Below are 17,248 nucleotides of genomic sequence, written 5' to 3'. Positions count from 1 at the left end.
GATTAACAAATTCAAAAGGGACTGATACTCTTCTGAACAAAATTAAGTATACAAGAAAGGCTACTGTGTTTTCATTGATTGACAAGGAAAGCATTGGTAATGCTTGTAGAAAGAAGCCTATATGTTGTTATTGGGCTAAGAGATATCTTGAGGAGCCAAATGGGTGAGAACATTTTCCCTTCTCTAAAACAGTTTACTCTCCAAAGCATGTATCACTCCCATATGTTTGACCTTCTAGAAACTGGTGAAAACATTATTCTTAAGATAACTGAAGTAGCTTTCTCAAGAATAGTGTGACCCGTTGCCATTTAAGAAGCTGAGACATCTTATTCAGAGTGGAAGTGTCTCTGCATTGCTTTCTTCTTGCTACCAACTCAAAGATGGATATCCACTTGAATTGAAAATGGATGGGCACAGTAAATATGCAGCCATGCCCAGAAAAAGACAGAGGTGCAATATAGGCTTGGAGACCTTTAAAAAAAGCAACATCTGGCACGGAACAGATGGCATGGCAAGCACTAGGACAAATCACTGGATTAAAAAGAATGGAGCAAAGAAATTATTTCATTGCTAATCTCTTTAGAAATGCACAAGGGCAACATTGAGGTCTTTAAATCTAACTCTGATATTGGGATGCTGCTTTACCTTAAAATCTGAGCCCATTTTAATATGAGAAAGTAAGGAAAGGGAAAAGTCAGAGAACACTGTGGAGGATTATCTCCCATTTTTAAAGGGAATAAATGAGTTGTGGCCCATTTCACAACCTTTTTGGCCACAGTTGTTAAGTGAGTCACTGCAATTGGGAATTACACAGTTGCTAAGCAAATCTGGCTCCCCACTCCCAATTGACTTTACTGGAAACCAGCTGGGAAGATTACAAATGGTGATCACATGACCAAGGATACTGCAACTATCATAAATACATGCCAGTTGCCAAGCACCCAAATTTTGATGATGTGACCATGTGCAGGGTGCTGCAATGGTAGTTAAGTATGAAAGCAGGTTATAAATCACATTTTTCAATGCTATTGTAACTTTGAAATGGCCACTAAATGAATTTGAGGACTATCTTTAATGGTCTGGCAGAAGTATGCATGAGAGGAGCCTGAGTAAGCGGCTCATGTTTCTGCTGAGCTAAGTCTACTTCCACAGCAATAGACATACTGGGAAGGGTTTCAGTGGGAATTCCCATAATGGCTTGAACAAAATATCTTAACAAGCATTCTATGCGCTTCAGTGGCGCAGTGGTTAGAGTGCAGTACTGCAGGTTTCCTCTGCTGACTGCTGGCTGGCTGCAATGTGGCAGTTCGAATCTCATCAGGCTCAAGGTTGACTCAGCCTTCCATTCTTCCAAGGTGGGTAAAATGAGGACTCAAATTGTTGGGGGTAATATGCTGACTCTGTAAACTGTTTAGAGAGGGCTATCTAGCACTGTAAAGTGGTACATAAGTCTAAGTGCTATTGCGATTGCTATTCTCTTGTTGGCTAGGAGAAGCATAAGAAAATAGTTGCTGGAAAAGCAATTAAATAGTTTTTGAAAAAGCACTGCTTCTAATAGAAGAATTGAAATTAAAAGGGGGGAAATGTAAAAAAATTCCTGAATGGATGAAAGGAAATAATTAGTATTTCTTTGGAGCAAAGAGAAAAACAAAAACAACCATGATACAAAAACAACTTTCTTGAAAATATCTAATATAAAGCTAGGTCACTTTTTTTCTTGAAATTTTAGGATAAATGAAGATGGATATCTCTATGTCAAACAAAACAAACATAAACAAAACAAAAAGCATTTTATACATTGTTTTCAATCAATAGCAAAAACAGAAATTGATATATGCATGAAATAAATTACGCCTAGGACACAAAAAATAACAAAAATCTGATAAAGAGAAAATCCGTGAAATTATGCAAAAGACATTAATAAAAGCTATCATTGCAGAAATATTCTAGATTAATTCCCGTCTAGAAAGTCAGGTTCGTATTGTTAGTAAAAGTTTGAACTATAAATCTCGGGTTCAACATTCAGCTGAGAGATACTTGACCACAGCATTTGCCTATTTCTTCAACAGAAATAAATGAACATGGATTGATACAAAAATGAGATTTGAATATTAATTGTTTATTTAACCGAAGTATTGCATTTAATTTTAATAAGAGCTTAACAAACACGCAACACACACACACACACACACACACACACACACACACACACACACACAGAGTTTCCCCGAAAATAAGACAGGGTCTTATTTTCTTTTGACCCCCCCCCCAAAATATGGCTTGGCCCTTATTATCAGGGGGGGAGCACTTATTGTTTTGGGGTTGCTGGGCGGCTGCTCTCTTGCAAGCAGGCTCCCGAAGAGCCAGGCACAGACTCAGGGGTGAACAGCTGTGTTGCGCTGTCGCAGCAGCGCAACACAGCAGCCATGAGGTGACCACACTCACGAGCAGGCGCCCGGCAGCCCCCCTCTCCAGCCAGGCAGAGCGCCATTCACTGACCATGGGGATATCCCTAAGGTGTGAAGCCACAGGGTGCTCTGCCCGCCACCCAGCTCTCACGGCTTGGCACATTTGAGATACCCCCTAGGTCAGTGCATGGCGCTCTGCCCGGCTGGAGTGGGGGGTTGCGCGAGTGCATGTTCCACCCCCAGCTCATTTGCCTCCCAGCCTCACCATGCCCTGGCCCAGCTCTCCCTGCAGGGCCAGAGCACCAACTTCTTCTCCGGCTTCCAAACTCCGGAGATCGGCTACCGAATCCGACAAGAGACTTCCGGCAGCCGTTTGCCCATGAGGCTGTGCCCAGCTCTTCGGGAGCCCGCTTGCAAGAGAGCAGCCACCCGGCAAACTCCCTCTCCAGCTGGGCACAGCGCCACTCACCAACCTAGCAGTATCCTGAAGGCGCCAAGCAACATGAGCCCCTTTGCCCCCCTGTTTCCCATGGCTTGACGCCTTTGGGATACCACTAGGTTGGTGAGTGGCGCTTTGCCTGGCTGGAGGGAGGGTTGTCCAGGGGGCCTATTTGGGGGGGGGGGGCTTATATTTTTGCCCAACCGAAAAATATGGCATGGCCTTATTTTCAGGACATGTCGTATTTTCGGGGAAACACAGTATATACTGTATTTTTCGGAGTATAAGACACACCTTTTTCTCTCAAACAAGAGGCTGAAAATCTGGGTGCGTCTTATACACTGAATACAGCATTTTTGGCTTCCTGAAACCCTGTCCCTTCACCAAAATGGCTATGCATAGCCTTTAGGAGGCTTCCAGAGTGCTCCTGGGGGCTGGGGAGGGCAGAAATGAACAAAAAATGGTCTGTTTTTTGCTCAATTTTGCCCCACCCTCACCCCCCAGGAGCACTCTACAAGCCTCCTAAAGGCTATACATGCCTCTTTTTTGGAAAAGAAAATGGGTCCATTTTCACAAATGGGAGGTCGGCAAAGTACACAAACTTTTTTTTTTAATTTGCCTCTTCAAAATCTTGGTGGGTCTTATACTCTGAAAAATACGGTATATATTCTTTTATAAGATCTGTGTGCGTGCGCGCACACACACACACATATACATACATACACAGGTGAAACTCAAAAAATTAGAATATTGTGCAAAAGTTCATTTATTTCGGTAATGCAACTTAAAAGGTGAAACTAATATATGAGATAGACTCATTACATGCAAAGCAAAATAGTTCAAGCCGTGATTTGTCATAATTGTGATGATTATGGCTCACAGCTCATGAAAACCCCAAATCCACAATCTTAGAAAATTAGATTATTACATGCAATCAATAAAACAAGGATTGTACACAGAACAATATTGGACCTCTGAAAAGTATAAGCATGCATATGTACTCAGTACTTGGTTTGGCCCCTTTTGCAACAATTACTGCCTCAATGCAGCATAGCATGGAAGCTATCAGCCTGTGGCACTGCTAAGGTGTTATGGAAGACCAGGATGCTTCAATATCCGTCTTCAGCTCTTCTGCATTGTTCGGTCTCATTTCTCTCATCTTTCTCTTGGCAATGCCCCATAGATTCTCTATGGGGTTCAGGTCAGGTGAGTTTGCTGGCCAATCAAGCACAGTAATCCCACAGTCATTGAACCAGGTTTTGGTGCTTTTGGCAGTGTGGGCAGGTGCCAGGTTCTGCTGGAAAATGAAGTCAGCACCCCCGTAAAGCTTGTCTGCGGAAGGAAGCATGAAGTGCTCCAAAATCTCCTGGTAGATGGCTGCGTTGACCCTGGACTTAATGAAGCATAGTGGACCAACACCAGCAGATGACATGGTTCCCCAAGTCAACAAGACTGTGGAAACTTCACACTGGACTTCAAGCATCTTGCAGCGTGTGCCTCTCCATTCTTCCTCCATACTCTGGGTCCTTGGTTTCCAAATGAGATGCAAAAGTTGCTCTCATCAGAAAAGAGAACTTTGGACCACTGAGCAACAGACCAGGTCTGTTTTCTTTAGCCCAGGTAAGACGCTTCTGATGTTGTTTGTTGTTCAGGAGCAGCTTGACAAGAGGAATATGACATTTGAAGCCCATGTCCAGGATCCGTCTGTGTGTGGTGGCTCTTGATGCACTGACTCCAACCTCAGTCCACTCCTTGTGAAAGTCCCCAACACTTTTGAATGGCCTTTTCCTGACAATCCTCTCCAGGCTGCGGTCATCCCTGCTGCTTGTGCACCTTTTTCTTCCACACTTTTCTTCCCTCCCACATAACTTTCTATTAATGTGCTTTGCTACAGCACTTTGGGAACATCCAACTTCTTTTGCAATTACCTTTTGAGACTTTCCCTCCTTATGGAAAGTATCAATGATGGTTTTCTGCACAACTTGTCAGGTCAGCAGTCTTGTGATTCCTATTGAACCAGACTGAGAGACCATTTAAAGGCTCAGGAACCCTTTGTAGGTGTTATGGCTTAATTAGCTGATTAGAGTGGGACACTTTGAGCCTAGAATATTGCACCTTTTCACAATATTCTAATTTTCTGAGATTGTGGATTTGGGGTTTTCATGAGCTGTAAGCCATAATCATCACAATTATGACAAATCAAGGCTTGAACTACCTTGCTTTGCATGTAATGAGTCTATCTCATATATTAGTTTCACCTTTTAAGTTGCATTACTGAAATAAATGAACTTTTGAATAATATTCTAATTTTTCGAGTTTCACCATATAGATAGATGATAGATAGATAGATAGATAGATAGATAGATAGATAGATAGATAGATATACGGAGGGAGGGAGGGAGACACACAGACAGACACCAATATTGTAGAAGATCACTAATAATTTAGATATGTAATTTAGCAATCATCATAAAAGAGGGTTGTAAAATATTGCAATACCTTATAGTACCAATCTTGAAATTTTCTGCAACACTCTTCACTACAGAAATCTCTTACTACTCCATCAAGTTCCTTTGATGCTCCCTTTTTACAGAGTTGAGAACAAAAATTGCAAGTAACACAGCGTAATCCTAACCGCCTTGCAAAATCTTGTTTATAGAGCAGCTTGCAACCTGGAAAAAAGGAAGCAGCTTAGATGATTTGCCGAAATTACGTGCCACTGCAGATCTGTTTCTTAGTTGGAATTTTTACATTTAGTTTCGTAACTATTACAAGGTTCTCTTGCAAATGGTGATACCATTTTTGAGAAAGAATTTTAGCCACTCCTCAAGTCAATAATCATCAACCTTTTTTATTTATTATATATGGTTTGCACATTCAACTTTGAGGTCCTTGTTATCTTTAGATTCAATTATAGGCAATGCTTGAATTAGAACCAGTTGCTAAGCAACCATATGAAGCCACAACAGACCTCCCTGAGAGTACTTACTACCTGGATTTTAAATTCAATGGCCATTTGAGGTATCACCTGGTCACACTATTGTGTTTTATGGCATTGGTTTGCTTAATGGCAATGGCATTCACTTAACAACTGCTGCAAAAAATATGATAAAATCAGTAAGTCACAAGCCTGCCCCTTATAGTCATTACTCAAGGACTTCCTGCACTATACGTATATATTCACTTATATCCAGGTTAAAAAAAGGGGGCCATGGATACATTCAGCTATATATTTATTTTAAACCCCTATAAAAAGCTATTTGGCTCTAAATGAACAAATTATAGCACCATTACTACAAGAAACAAAATATTGTAGTATTTTTCATGAACAAATAGTTCTATTGTTTCCAATGAGGTTGATATCAATCTTTTTTTTTTTACACTGAATCTTCTGGTGGTATAGCAAAAGAGGAAAAACACCCACTCAACGGGAATTGGAAAGGTGTTCAAGATTATTGTTTCATTTTCTAAGCAGTTATAAACTTAAATCAGGATTTTCTAAGCAGTATACTGTGCTTCCCCCCAAAATAAGACAGGGTCTTGGCCTTATTTTCAGGGAGATCTTATTATTTTTTAGGTGCAGGAGGTGGCAAGCGTGGTCACCTCAGGGCTACTGCTGTGCTGCAATTTTGGGGGGAAAGGCTTATTTTAGCGCATGCGCTCAAAAGCTTAATTGGGCTTATTATCTGAGGAGGGTCTTATTTTCAGGGAAACAGAATATAATCTACCCTGCTTTGAAATAAGTACTCGAGGAAATCTCATTTCTACTTATTGCAGCATAAAATATATGAGCTATTAAATCACTATATACAGCCCCAAATCCAACAGAAAGCAGAAATAATGGGCAGCAACATGAGGTTGCTGCAAATTATGTACAAAATCTGATGTTTCACAATGCAAACTCTAATTTCTCCTTTAGGCCATACCAACATAACTTTTGCAAAGGGGATTCACTGATTTCCCATAAATTACGCTTACTTCAGGCAGTTATAATTGTTTATAGATAATAATCCATCTAAACCTATTTTTCCTGTCCCATAACCCTGTGCATGTGAGTGTAGGGCATTCTCCAGGATGCTTCTGTTGCCTATACTGGTGACTACATTTATATTTATATTTATTTATTTATTTATTGTTGGCTGATTCAGCCTTCCATCCTTCCGAGGCCGGTAAAATGAGGACCCAAATTGTTAGGGGCAATATGCTGACTCTGTAAACAGCTTAGAGAGGGCTGTAAAGCACTGTAAAGCGGTATATAAGTCTAAGTGCTATTGCTATACCATCCCAGTCAAATGATTATCCAACCTATTTCTGAAAACGTCTAGTGATGAAGCACCCACAATTCCAGGAGGCTGATGATTAATTGTTCTCACTGTCAGAAAAGTTACCCTTATTTCTAGATTGGATCACCCATTACTTCTTGTCCTGCCCTCTGGTGTTTTGGAGACTAAGTCAATCCCCTCCTCTCTGTGACAGCGCGTCAAACTCTGGAAGACAGTTATCATGTCCCCCCACCCAATCCTTCTCTTCATTTGCAATAGCACTTAGACTTATATACCACTACACAATACTTTACAACCCTTTCCTAGGCTAGCTCACCCAACCATTCATCAAACAATTTGTCTTTGTCGCTCTCCTCTGCACATTATCTAAGATAGGTCTGTCAAACTCCCGCCCTGTGAGCCAGATACGTCATGCGCTGCCCACACCCACTTTAGTGAAGAGGGGGTCAGGGAGTTCTGATATATCATGTGACGACGCTGTGATGCCATGAGTTTCATACCCCTGATCTAAGATCTCTGCATCTTTTTAGTATTATGGTGACCAGAAATGTACATAGTATTGCAGCTTGGTCCCATTAGTACTTATGAGGAAACAACTGACAAACACTGACTTCAATTTAAAGTAAATGACATTTCATCCCTTACACATGAACTGGACTCCAAACACTTTCTTGCTAATCTTGCTGGATCCTTGTGGTTATGGATTAGGTTGAGACAGTCTGAGATAGTTTCTATTTTAAATAATCTGTCTTGTCGTTATTAATTTTTGGTTTTACTTTATACTGAGTTTTCAATTTTATTATCGTATGCTGCCATTGAGGTGCATGATTCACCAATAGAGAAGTGTAATAAATAATTCTGCACAACTCTTTTTGCTTGTTTGTTTACTTATTATACTTCTACATGACTATACTGGCAATCATATATTCAACATACCTTCACTACAGAATGGTCTCTTGATACCAGAAAATTTTACCGTTTCATGCAAAGTCTTCTCCTCTTGACAGTATTCACAGTACGTTACTATACAATGCAGCTTCTTATAGTCATCGGAACAAATTTTACTGCAAAACTGGTACACTTTGTTCTAGTTAAAGAAACAGAAATACCGCAGTAGACAATCTGGTAAGTAACAAGCAGATTTTACATAAATAAATAGCAAAATGGTAGAGAGTAAGGAAGATGACATGGTCAAGACAGTTACCACAACCTTGTGATAAGATTTATATCAGTCCCACTAAGTAGGCCAAAAAGAAATCAGATGCTCCACAGAAAGGCTATGACTATTTTTATCGTTGCAATAACAAGAGAACTTTGCAAGTCTGATTGTACTGTAACCCCTCCCTTTGTGAATTAAGGGGAGGGGGCTGCTTCTGCGTATTTTTTGCTTGTTTTTCTTTTCATTGATTTGATAACGGATCTCACGGATCTGCATCATTACCCTCAACGAAAAAAAATTCATTTTACCCCCAAAATGAATTAGTTATTTACCCATAACTGTTACATTTTGGCAGGTCATCTGTGAATTCCCACAAATAGACTCTGTACCTATGTTAAATAAGTTCAGTACCTTACGGAGCTTAAGAATTTTGGTGGGAACATACTTCTCTGCCTATAATAAATATTCTTGGTTTGTAACTTATGTTTATTGTTCAGATTCCTGAGTCTGTCAACCAAGTGCAAAACAAATCAAAATAAAACCGTAGAAGGGCAGAAAGATGGAGAATGGGAAGCAAAGAAATATAATCACCAGTGAATAACTACTATTTCTTCATTACAGTGTCTGCATTTCACAAAAGGAGGGAATCAAAGGTGGGTTGCTCCTGGTTTGGCCCGGATCGGGCGAACCAGTAGTGGCGGCAGTGAGAGGCTCCGCCCAACCATCTGGACGCCTCTGCGCACGCGTAGAAGTGGTGCGCATGGGCGAGCACACACGAGTGTGCGCACACGCACGAGCGAACCGGTAGTAAAAAAAAAATGGAAACCCACCACTAGAGGGAATAGTAGCAGATGGGAACTTTCAGGCAGCAGTGGATAAAATAATCATTCCATTGAATCTCCTAGAAACTTCCTGCCGTTTTTGGACTTGGCTTGGACTAGGATGATCACATTTTCCCAAATGAAACTATGGTTAAATCTGTCTATATGTTGTGAAATTAAAGAATTTTCATTATATCTTCTAAATGCTAGTTGGTGTTTACAGGCACTGCAGTGTGCTTAATTATATTGATTTTTTTCCTGGTTGATATCAGTGGCTTCAGAGCCAAAGGTCTGTGCTAGGAACCTATTATTATCTGGGAAATGGGTGAAGAAAAACATCTTTTCCCAAAGGAAATGATGATATTTGTGCAACCTTGTTAATTAAAGGTCCTCAAAGAAAGGATTCTTCCATTATTTATTCACCAAGCCGAATGCTGCCTACACTGACACATAGACTAAACATGTCTACTGTGATGGAATTAAAAGGGGATTCTGGGACAGGAGAGACAACTGATTGTCATCCAGTATAAATTATCAACATGCTATATGGGACTACAGTAGCAGCTGCATTAAGAGTATCGGAGTCCAAAGACAAGCAACCTGGCATATCCAGTAACGCCACTGTCAAGTTATAATCAATCTTGCAAATTACGTCTAAGATCTTGGGCACTGTGCAATAGCAGTGGACTTATATACCGCTTCATAGGCCTTTCAGGCCTCTCTAAGCGGTTTACAGAGAGTCAGCATATTGCCCCCAACAATCTGGGTCCTCATTTTACCCACCTTGGAAGGATGGAAGGCTGAGTCAACCCTGAGCCGGTGAGATTTGAACCGCTGACCTGCTGATCTAGCAGTAGCCTGCAGTGCTGCATTTAACCACTGCGCCACCTTGGCTCTTGGCTCTGTGTCCTTCATGTGGCAAATTAAATGCCTTTAATTCTTGCTCACAATGGATCCCCAGGAAGCAATGGGATCTGCCTCGCAGTGCTTGCAAAATTCTCCTCTCCTTGAGTAACAAGTGATGGTTTTGCCTGGCTGATGAAGGATGTTTACTACTGCAATTATGAACATTAGCAACAACATCTGTTTTATCAACTAACACCAGGATGCAGATGATTCTCAGGTGTACACTGTTACTCTGGATGATACCAGAGCTGCTATTGTAAGCTTGAACTAGTGCCTGGTATCCATCAAGCCTCTAGACGTGACAAAGTAAGCCGAAAATCAATCTCTCCAAAATTGAGATGCTCTTCATCAATAAATATCAAAAATATCATTCCCAGCAGTTATTTTGGATCAAGTTGTGTTTCCTTTGAAGCAGTTGGTGTATGACTTTTTTAAAAAGACCTATGGTGTAGTAAGCACATCAAGTACTGCCTTGCCAGAATGAATCTGTCCATCTGACGAAAAAAGCCTTTGAAAGGCCTGTTAGAAAGCTCTCCTCTAAATGAAGAACGGTAAGGAGAGCATCAGTAAGATGACAGACATTCACTGTAGCGGTGGGATTCAGCCAGTTCACACCTATTCGGGAGAACCGGTTGGTAACTTTCTAACCAGTTCAGAGAACCAGTTGTTGGAAGAGATCTTTTGTTTTTTCCCACTTTACAGGACTAATCCTGTAAGGAAAGCAGGAAGGAAACATTATGGTGATGTTCCTAGCCTAATCTTTATTGCCCTGCTTACAGAAACTCTCTCCAGTTAACCCTCATTACATTGTAACAGCTAAGGTGAAGCGCCCATCGACCTGAGTGACCTTGAGTTGGCCACACCCACCCAGTCACATGACCACCGAGCCCCACCACCCAGATGGTCATTAGGGCAGAGAACCGGTTGTTAAATTATTTGAATCCCACCACTGCTGTAGCCCCATACTTTAGAACATTCTATCTCCAGATTTCATAAAGCATCCTCTCCTGATGTTTTAGAAGACCATCACTTTTATAAGGTTTAAAAAAAAAAACTTGACCTTTCACTATCCATCTTCAGGAGTTTGATTTGGTATTACTGATGTTGTTGATGTGTTTGATTTCTTTCTATTGATGGCTGTGTGATTTTGATGTATTACAACTCCAAAGTCCTCAATTGGATGAAAAATAAATACAAACAAAAAAGAAATACACTACTGCTTTGGTATGAAACAGTAACTGGAAGTTGAATGAAGGGACATATCTAAAGGAACAGGTATTTTGCAGTGGTGGGATTCAAATAATTTAACAACTGGTTCTCTGCCCTAATGACCAGCTGGGTAGGCGTGGCTCGGGGGTCATGTGACTGGGTGGGCATAGCCAACTCAATGTCACTCACCTTAGCTGTTACAATGTAGTAAGGGTTATCCGGAGAGGCAATTTCTGTAAGTAGGGCAATAAAGATTAGGCTAGAAACAACACCAGAATGTTTCTTTCCTGCCTTCCTTACAGGATAACCCCTCTAAAGTGGGGAAAAAACCAAAATGAGGTTTCTTCCAATAACTGGTTCTCTGAACTGCATAGAAAGTTAACAACCAGTTCTCCCGAATACGTGCGAACTGGCTGAATCCCACCACTTGTCTTTTGTCTAAATTCTTGAACCTTGGAAGGTTCTTAATCTGCTCTGCATACATATAGAAACACAATGATGTGAATAATTACAATAAGTATCACAATGAAGTTATTATCGCTGCAAATGAGAACTGACTCCTTTTTATGGCTGGATTATTCCTGATGGATTGGAAAAACCTATAAACCCCTGTAAATTAATAATCCTGCTTGGTTTCTGTGACCTGAGGATCTAATCAGACTAGGGGCACAAATGGCAGCTACAAGAAAGAGAAAAATAGGAAATGGTCAGTGCATTAATTAATGCTAAAAGCATTAATTAAAACAACCATGGATAAAGTAGGAAATATTAAAGAATGATGTATATTATTTATCAAGATGAACAATTAAAATCAATTAATTTGCTTGCACTTAAAAAAAAATTGCGCTATCATTTACTTACTTCCCATTCCAGTACTTCAGGTTTTGAACAGAAAGTATTTTTACAATAATTGCATTTCAACTGAATATCACTTGGAGCCACAAACTGGCCATTGGTTGAAGAAGGTACATTAAGAGTCTGAAAAAAAATGTTTAAGATACATAATTTATTCCAGGACAACAACAATTTGCTATTACTTAAGAATTAGTGCCCAAATTAATGTTCCTTAGTTTCTTTGCACATTTAATTTCATTACTCTAAAAAGGATAATCCACTGAACTTCTAAATTATCCTCTATTATTAATGCATCTATGCATATTCCAACTTCAGACCCTATAATGAAGACAACAGGTCACAAAGGAGCCACAAATTCAAATTTTAAACAGTGGGAGTCAGAGGAATGGTAGAGGCAAAGATAAACATGAACAAATATTAATGGAAAAACACTGTATATATAAGAAGAATCTGAGGAGAATAAACGTATCGTTCTGAGACATCAGAATTAATTAACATAGGGGGAGTTAGAAGAGCAACTGTTGCCAAGAGGATGTGCATTATATATGAAGGAAGATGAGATGGGAATTAGGCTATGGTGAAATATGAAATACAGACAACAATTCCTCAATATATAAACTATATTTCACCTGATTCTTTCCTTTCAAAACTAAATTCATTCCTCATAATTTTTGGTATCATACAAACATACACATACATTAGCCAACTGCTACCAAAACTATATTTTATTTTATTACTTTAAACATGATGGATCACTGCTCTCATGCCACGGTTTTAAATAAAATAATTTAAAAGAACATAATTAATTCACATACTAATGTTATCGTGTGGGCTAAATCATTCATGTCTAAATACACAGAACTGTATATAGGCAGACAAAAATGCCAAATCCAGTCTAAACATCTGGCTGACTGTGCACTGAATCATAATAATGATAATAAATGACTTGATAGGCTGATAAAAAGGACAGATCCAGTCTAAGCATCTAGCTGACAGCGAAAAAATTAGCTAATAGTAATTTTAGATGCATAGTATGTTTAATATATAAGAAAAAGCTATCCGAAGATATGGGAAATGAATAAATTAAGATTCTGTTTAAAAATAAGAAATCAGAAGTTTCAACTAAACTTAACAAACAAAAGCACCACCAAATCCTCCATTGCTCATTTGCCAAAGCTAACTTGGTGTGACTCAGACTCTGATTGCAATCCATTCATTTTTATATGGTCAGCATTTTTAAAATCTTGGGAGAAGTGGGAAGAAAACGGACAAGCAACAGCACAGTAGATAGACTCAATTGGAACAGTGATGGGAGAAGCACAAAAAGATCAAAAGGTCCAGGATGATCTGTCAGAAAATCTATACAATCATTAAGAATTCACACCAATTTGATGGCATGCAATTCGTAATTCATGAGCAGAAATCATCAGCAGAAATATTTTTGCGCTTATGTTTCGTGTACAATTTTAATAATCCAATTCCTTATCAGTTAGTTTTGTGTAAAGTGAAAGTGAGTAATGACAAAATGAAAAATAGTAGAAGTATCTTTGGTACCATCAAACTATGTATCTTACACAGGGAATAGTTTTCTTAAGCTTTTCAAAAGTAACAGCATTTGTAATTCACTTCATTCATTCATTCACTTTCCTTGTTTGCTGCCCAAATCAAGATTCTAGGCAGCTGATAATCTCAAATCCAAAATGATTTTTAATCTTCAAAACATATTTAAAAATAAAAAGGGAAAAACAGATAAAAAACAAAAGAAATATAAACACCAAGCACCTGAAAATGTTGAATTACGACGCAACTTTTCCTGTACTAGACAAACAAGTAGCTTTTAAGAATTTTTTGAAAGCTTAAAAGAGAGAAAGCTGATTGAATTTTTTTGCATGGAATGAGTTATCAGAGTTTGGGTAACTACGGAAAACATTTTCTGGGGTCCTATTAGATGACAATTTCATAGTGATAGGACCTGGAGAAAACTGACCACCAATGTTCCCTCTAATTTTTTTCAGTGTGCGCGGAAAAATGTAGTGTTTGAGCGGTATATTTTCATGCCTGAGCACCTGAATTTTTTTCACAGATGTCACCAAGACAACAAGGGCGTCCAAGGGACCCCAATGTGGTGGCGGTGGCCGCTGCTTTGGGAAATGGGGGGCAGAGGCTATGAGTTGTTGGAAAGGGACACACGTAACCCATGCAACCATGCAACTCTGGAGTCGCTTGCCAGCCTGCGATGGAATATAGAGAGGGGGGATTTATATAGGACCTGGCAAATGACAGACTCCAAGCGGTAGGTCAGTGAAATAAATTCTCCCTCCTCCTGGGTCAGGGCGGAGCTGTGACATTAAAAATAACTGCGCGGCAGTTGGAAACTTCTGCGCGGCGTTTTCTTGTCACATGCACGGGCGCGCAGCTGCGCACCTTAGAGGGAACACTGCTGACCACATTTGATCTGATTAGGTGAATACATAAATACAGAAGATATTACCTCAGATAACCAAGTCTGGAACAATATAAAACCATAGAGGTTATAAACAGCATCTAGAAACTCACCCAGGTTGCAAACAATGCTTCAAACAGAGGGGGGGGGGGGACTTCCAAATCTATCAGAGCCACGTCTAAGCTACCAATCTTGTCTAAGCTACTTATTTTTGTCCCAACTGTAGTTTCCTAATGTTAAACTAGTCCAAGTAGGAGGTGACTAGGACAGAAATGGTTTCAATAGTTGCACAATAGCTGTAACTGTGCAAGACCTCTCCTGGCCCTAGTGTCCCTTACTTTTCAGGCAGAAGTTGTGAGGTTATAAGAACTCCTAAATTGCAGACTATCATTAAAATATTGAAAATAACAAATATTGTGCTCATCCATCTTACTTTACCTGTGCATTTTCAATTTGTGATGAGTAATAATCTTTCACTGAAAGGATTGCCTGCCTTTCCACCATATAAAATTAACTATTACAGGCCACTTGTATCAAATGAGACTTACAGGTAGCCCTTGACTTATAACCAACTGTTTAACAATTGTTCAAAGTTACAAACTGGAAAAAAAGTATCTTACAACACCTCCTCACTGTTGTGACCACTGCAACGTCCCTGTAGTCATGGGTTAAAATTTGGGCACTTGGCATGCATTTACAATGGCTACAAGGTCAGATGAATACTATCTGTGACATTCCCAGGGGGTTTCTGGCAAAACCAATGAAGGAAGCCAGATTTGCTTAACTGCAGCAAAAAAAGGTTAAAAAAAAGATAAACATTTATCTTTTACTGAAAGACCACATTGCTTAATGACAAGTGTGGGTTCCACTTAGGGTTGTAGGTTGAGGGCTATTTGTATTTCTCTATATGTGCATTTGAAACAATATTATCTCATACAAATACTTCATATGCAGTGGTTTGTATCAACAATATCCAGTTTCTATGGTAATCAAAATAGCCAGCAATTCTGTTACAAAACAAAACTAGAATTATTTCATTTCCAGTATACTACTGGGAACATAAGAAATTAATCTACCATAGGTCTATAGGAATAAGAGTGAAATTTAGGCTAGAAATATAGAAATAAGTGAGGCCCAAAATGACACTTAACCTGTCAAAAAATAAAAAATTAAGAGCACTACTGTTTCATGCCTTATTTTCCTAAGTTTGTCCAAAGAAGGTACTTATGGTTGAGATAAAACATCATTAGTTGAAAAGAAATTATAGATTACAGGTTTAAGGGCAGTGCAGGTTAAACTATTGTAATTATTTCAAGATACAGTCTGCCAATATACCCCCCCCCCCCAAACAGCAAAAATGTAGTGGATCTGTAATTTCACTTAATGAGACTTTCATGTTAAATAGTCTAAGGGTGATTTATGAATATAAGTTCAGGTTAAAGCTGGTTTCAATAAATCTAAATCAAATATGGAGATGAAATAAAGAATCACTTTCATCCTTAACTATTAAAAAGTCTAATAAAATTAGCCAAAACTAAACAGTTTTAATATCTGCTGGTTCTTTTACAAAAGATGCCTGAATCTCTCTAATGCATAATAGAAATTATTTTTTACTAATTTCTACTAATTCATAATAAATGAATTTTCCTTATTTATACAGAGCTAAATTGGCAAAAATACATCAAAATTAAATTTGCTTATATCAGATCTAGACAAAGCTATCATGATTTATATGCTCAAATAAAAGAATGCTTGAATTTATGCTCCTGGAAGTTGTACATAAGCCCACACTGTATAGTTTTCAGTAAAAAGTAGTGTAAATCTTTAAGAAGCTGCAGTTTTATCTATCCTCAAAACACATTCATTTTATCTATTATTGAATTCATACTCTGCCTCCCCCAGCCCCACCCTTCCTTTTGCTCTTCCCCACTTTACAACTGAAGTAATGTATAATAATGCTAGGAGTAATGCAACATGGCAGAATGTTAAAGTGTTGAATTAGAGGCAGGGACAGCCAAATTCTAAACTTCCAGCAGCATGGAATATCCCTGGGTGACTATAGGCCAACTTATCTACCTTGGTCATTGTGGAGAAAGATAGGAGGAGAGAACACTATAGACCAGGGGTGTCAAACTTGATTTCATTGAGGGCTGCATCAGGGTTGTGTTTGACCTTGCGGGGGTGGGGGTGGATGGGTGTGTCCAGGGTGAGCATGGCTAGCTTGACATCACTCGTGTAGGGATGACAATGGTGGCCCAAGTGCTCTGCAGCGAAAATGGAGTTTGGGAGGGCCACACAGGGCTCTCCCAAGCTCCGTTTTCGCTGACCAGCTGTTTTTGCTGGTCTTTCACTGTTTCCAGGGCAGTCCCATGGACCACATCTAAGTACTTTGTGGGCTGGATCCAGGGCATGGGCCTTGAGTTTGACACCCCTACCGTAGATATTGCCTTGAGCTGCTGAATAAAAGGTGAGGTGTAAATCTAATACAGAAAGGCTTTCAGAACTCCAGCACATAAAATATTACACAGTATAAATACATGGCAATCTTATTGCATATTTGCATGTGATCATCTTAAAATATTGGCTATTTGACAATCAATGTACAAAACCAATTAAGTGTTCTGTTTAGTATAATGTAATCCCTGAAAGGAATAGGATTTGTCAGTAAGCTAATGTTGCTATTTTAGCACTAGAAGAAATTCAAAAATCAAAATTTCTTTTTCAC

The 17,248-nt window shown here is 39.3% G+C and overlaps 1 protein-coding gene across 4 annotated transcripts in view; it reads right to left on the bottom strand.

The window, feature by feature from the left end:
* Window positions 1-17,248, bottom strand: part of ZMYM2 (zinc finger MYM-type containing 2) — a 76,238-nt gene that overhangs the window by 18,560 nt on the left and 40,430 nt on the right. For all 4 annotated transcript variants that reach the window (XM_032219544.1, XM_032219547.1, XM_032219546.1 and 1 more), the window contains 3 exons: window positions 12,087-12,203; window positions 8,067-8,217; window positions 5,347-5,519 (listed from right to left, as the gene is read on the bottom strand). In XM_032219544.1, coding sequence (XP_032075435.1) covers window positions 5,347-5,519; window positions 8,067-8,217; window positions 12,087-12,203 — 441 coding nt within the window. The remainder of the gene's footprint in view (window positions 1-5,346; window positions 5,520-8,066; window positions 8,218-12,086; window positions 12,204-17,248) is intronic.

This window comes from Thamnophis elegans, chromosome 6, assembly GCF_009769535.1.
Source record: "Thamnophis elegans isolate rThaEle1 chromosome 6, rThaEle1.pri, whole genome shotgun sequence".
NCBI lineage: Eukaryota > Metazoa > Chordata > Lepidosauria > Squamata > Colubridae > Thamnophis > Thamnophis elegans.
This window is presented reverse-complemented; position numbering and strand designations above follow the sequence as displayed.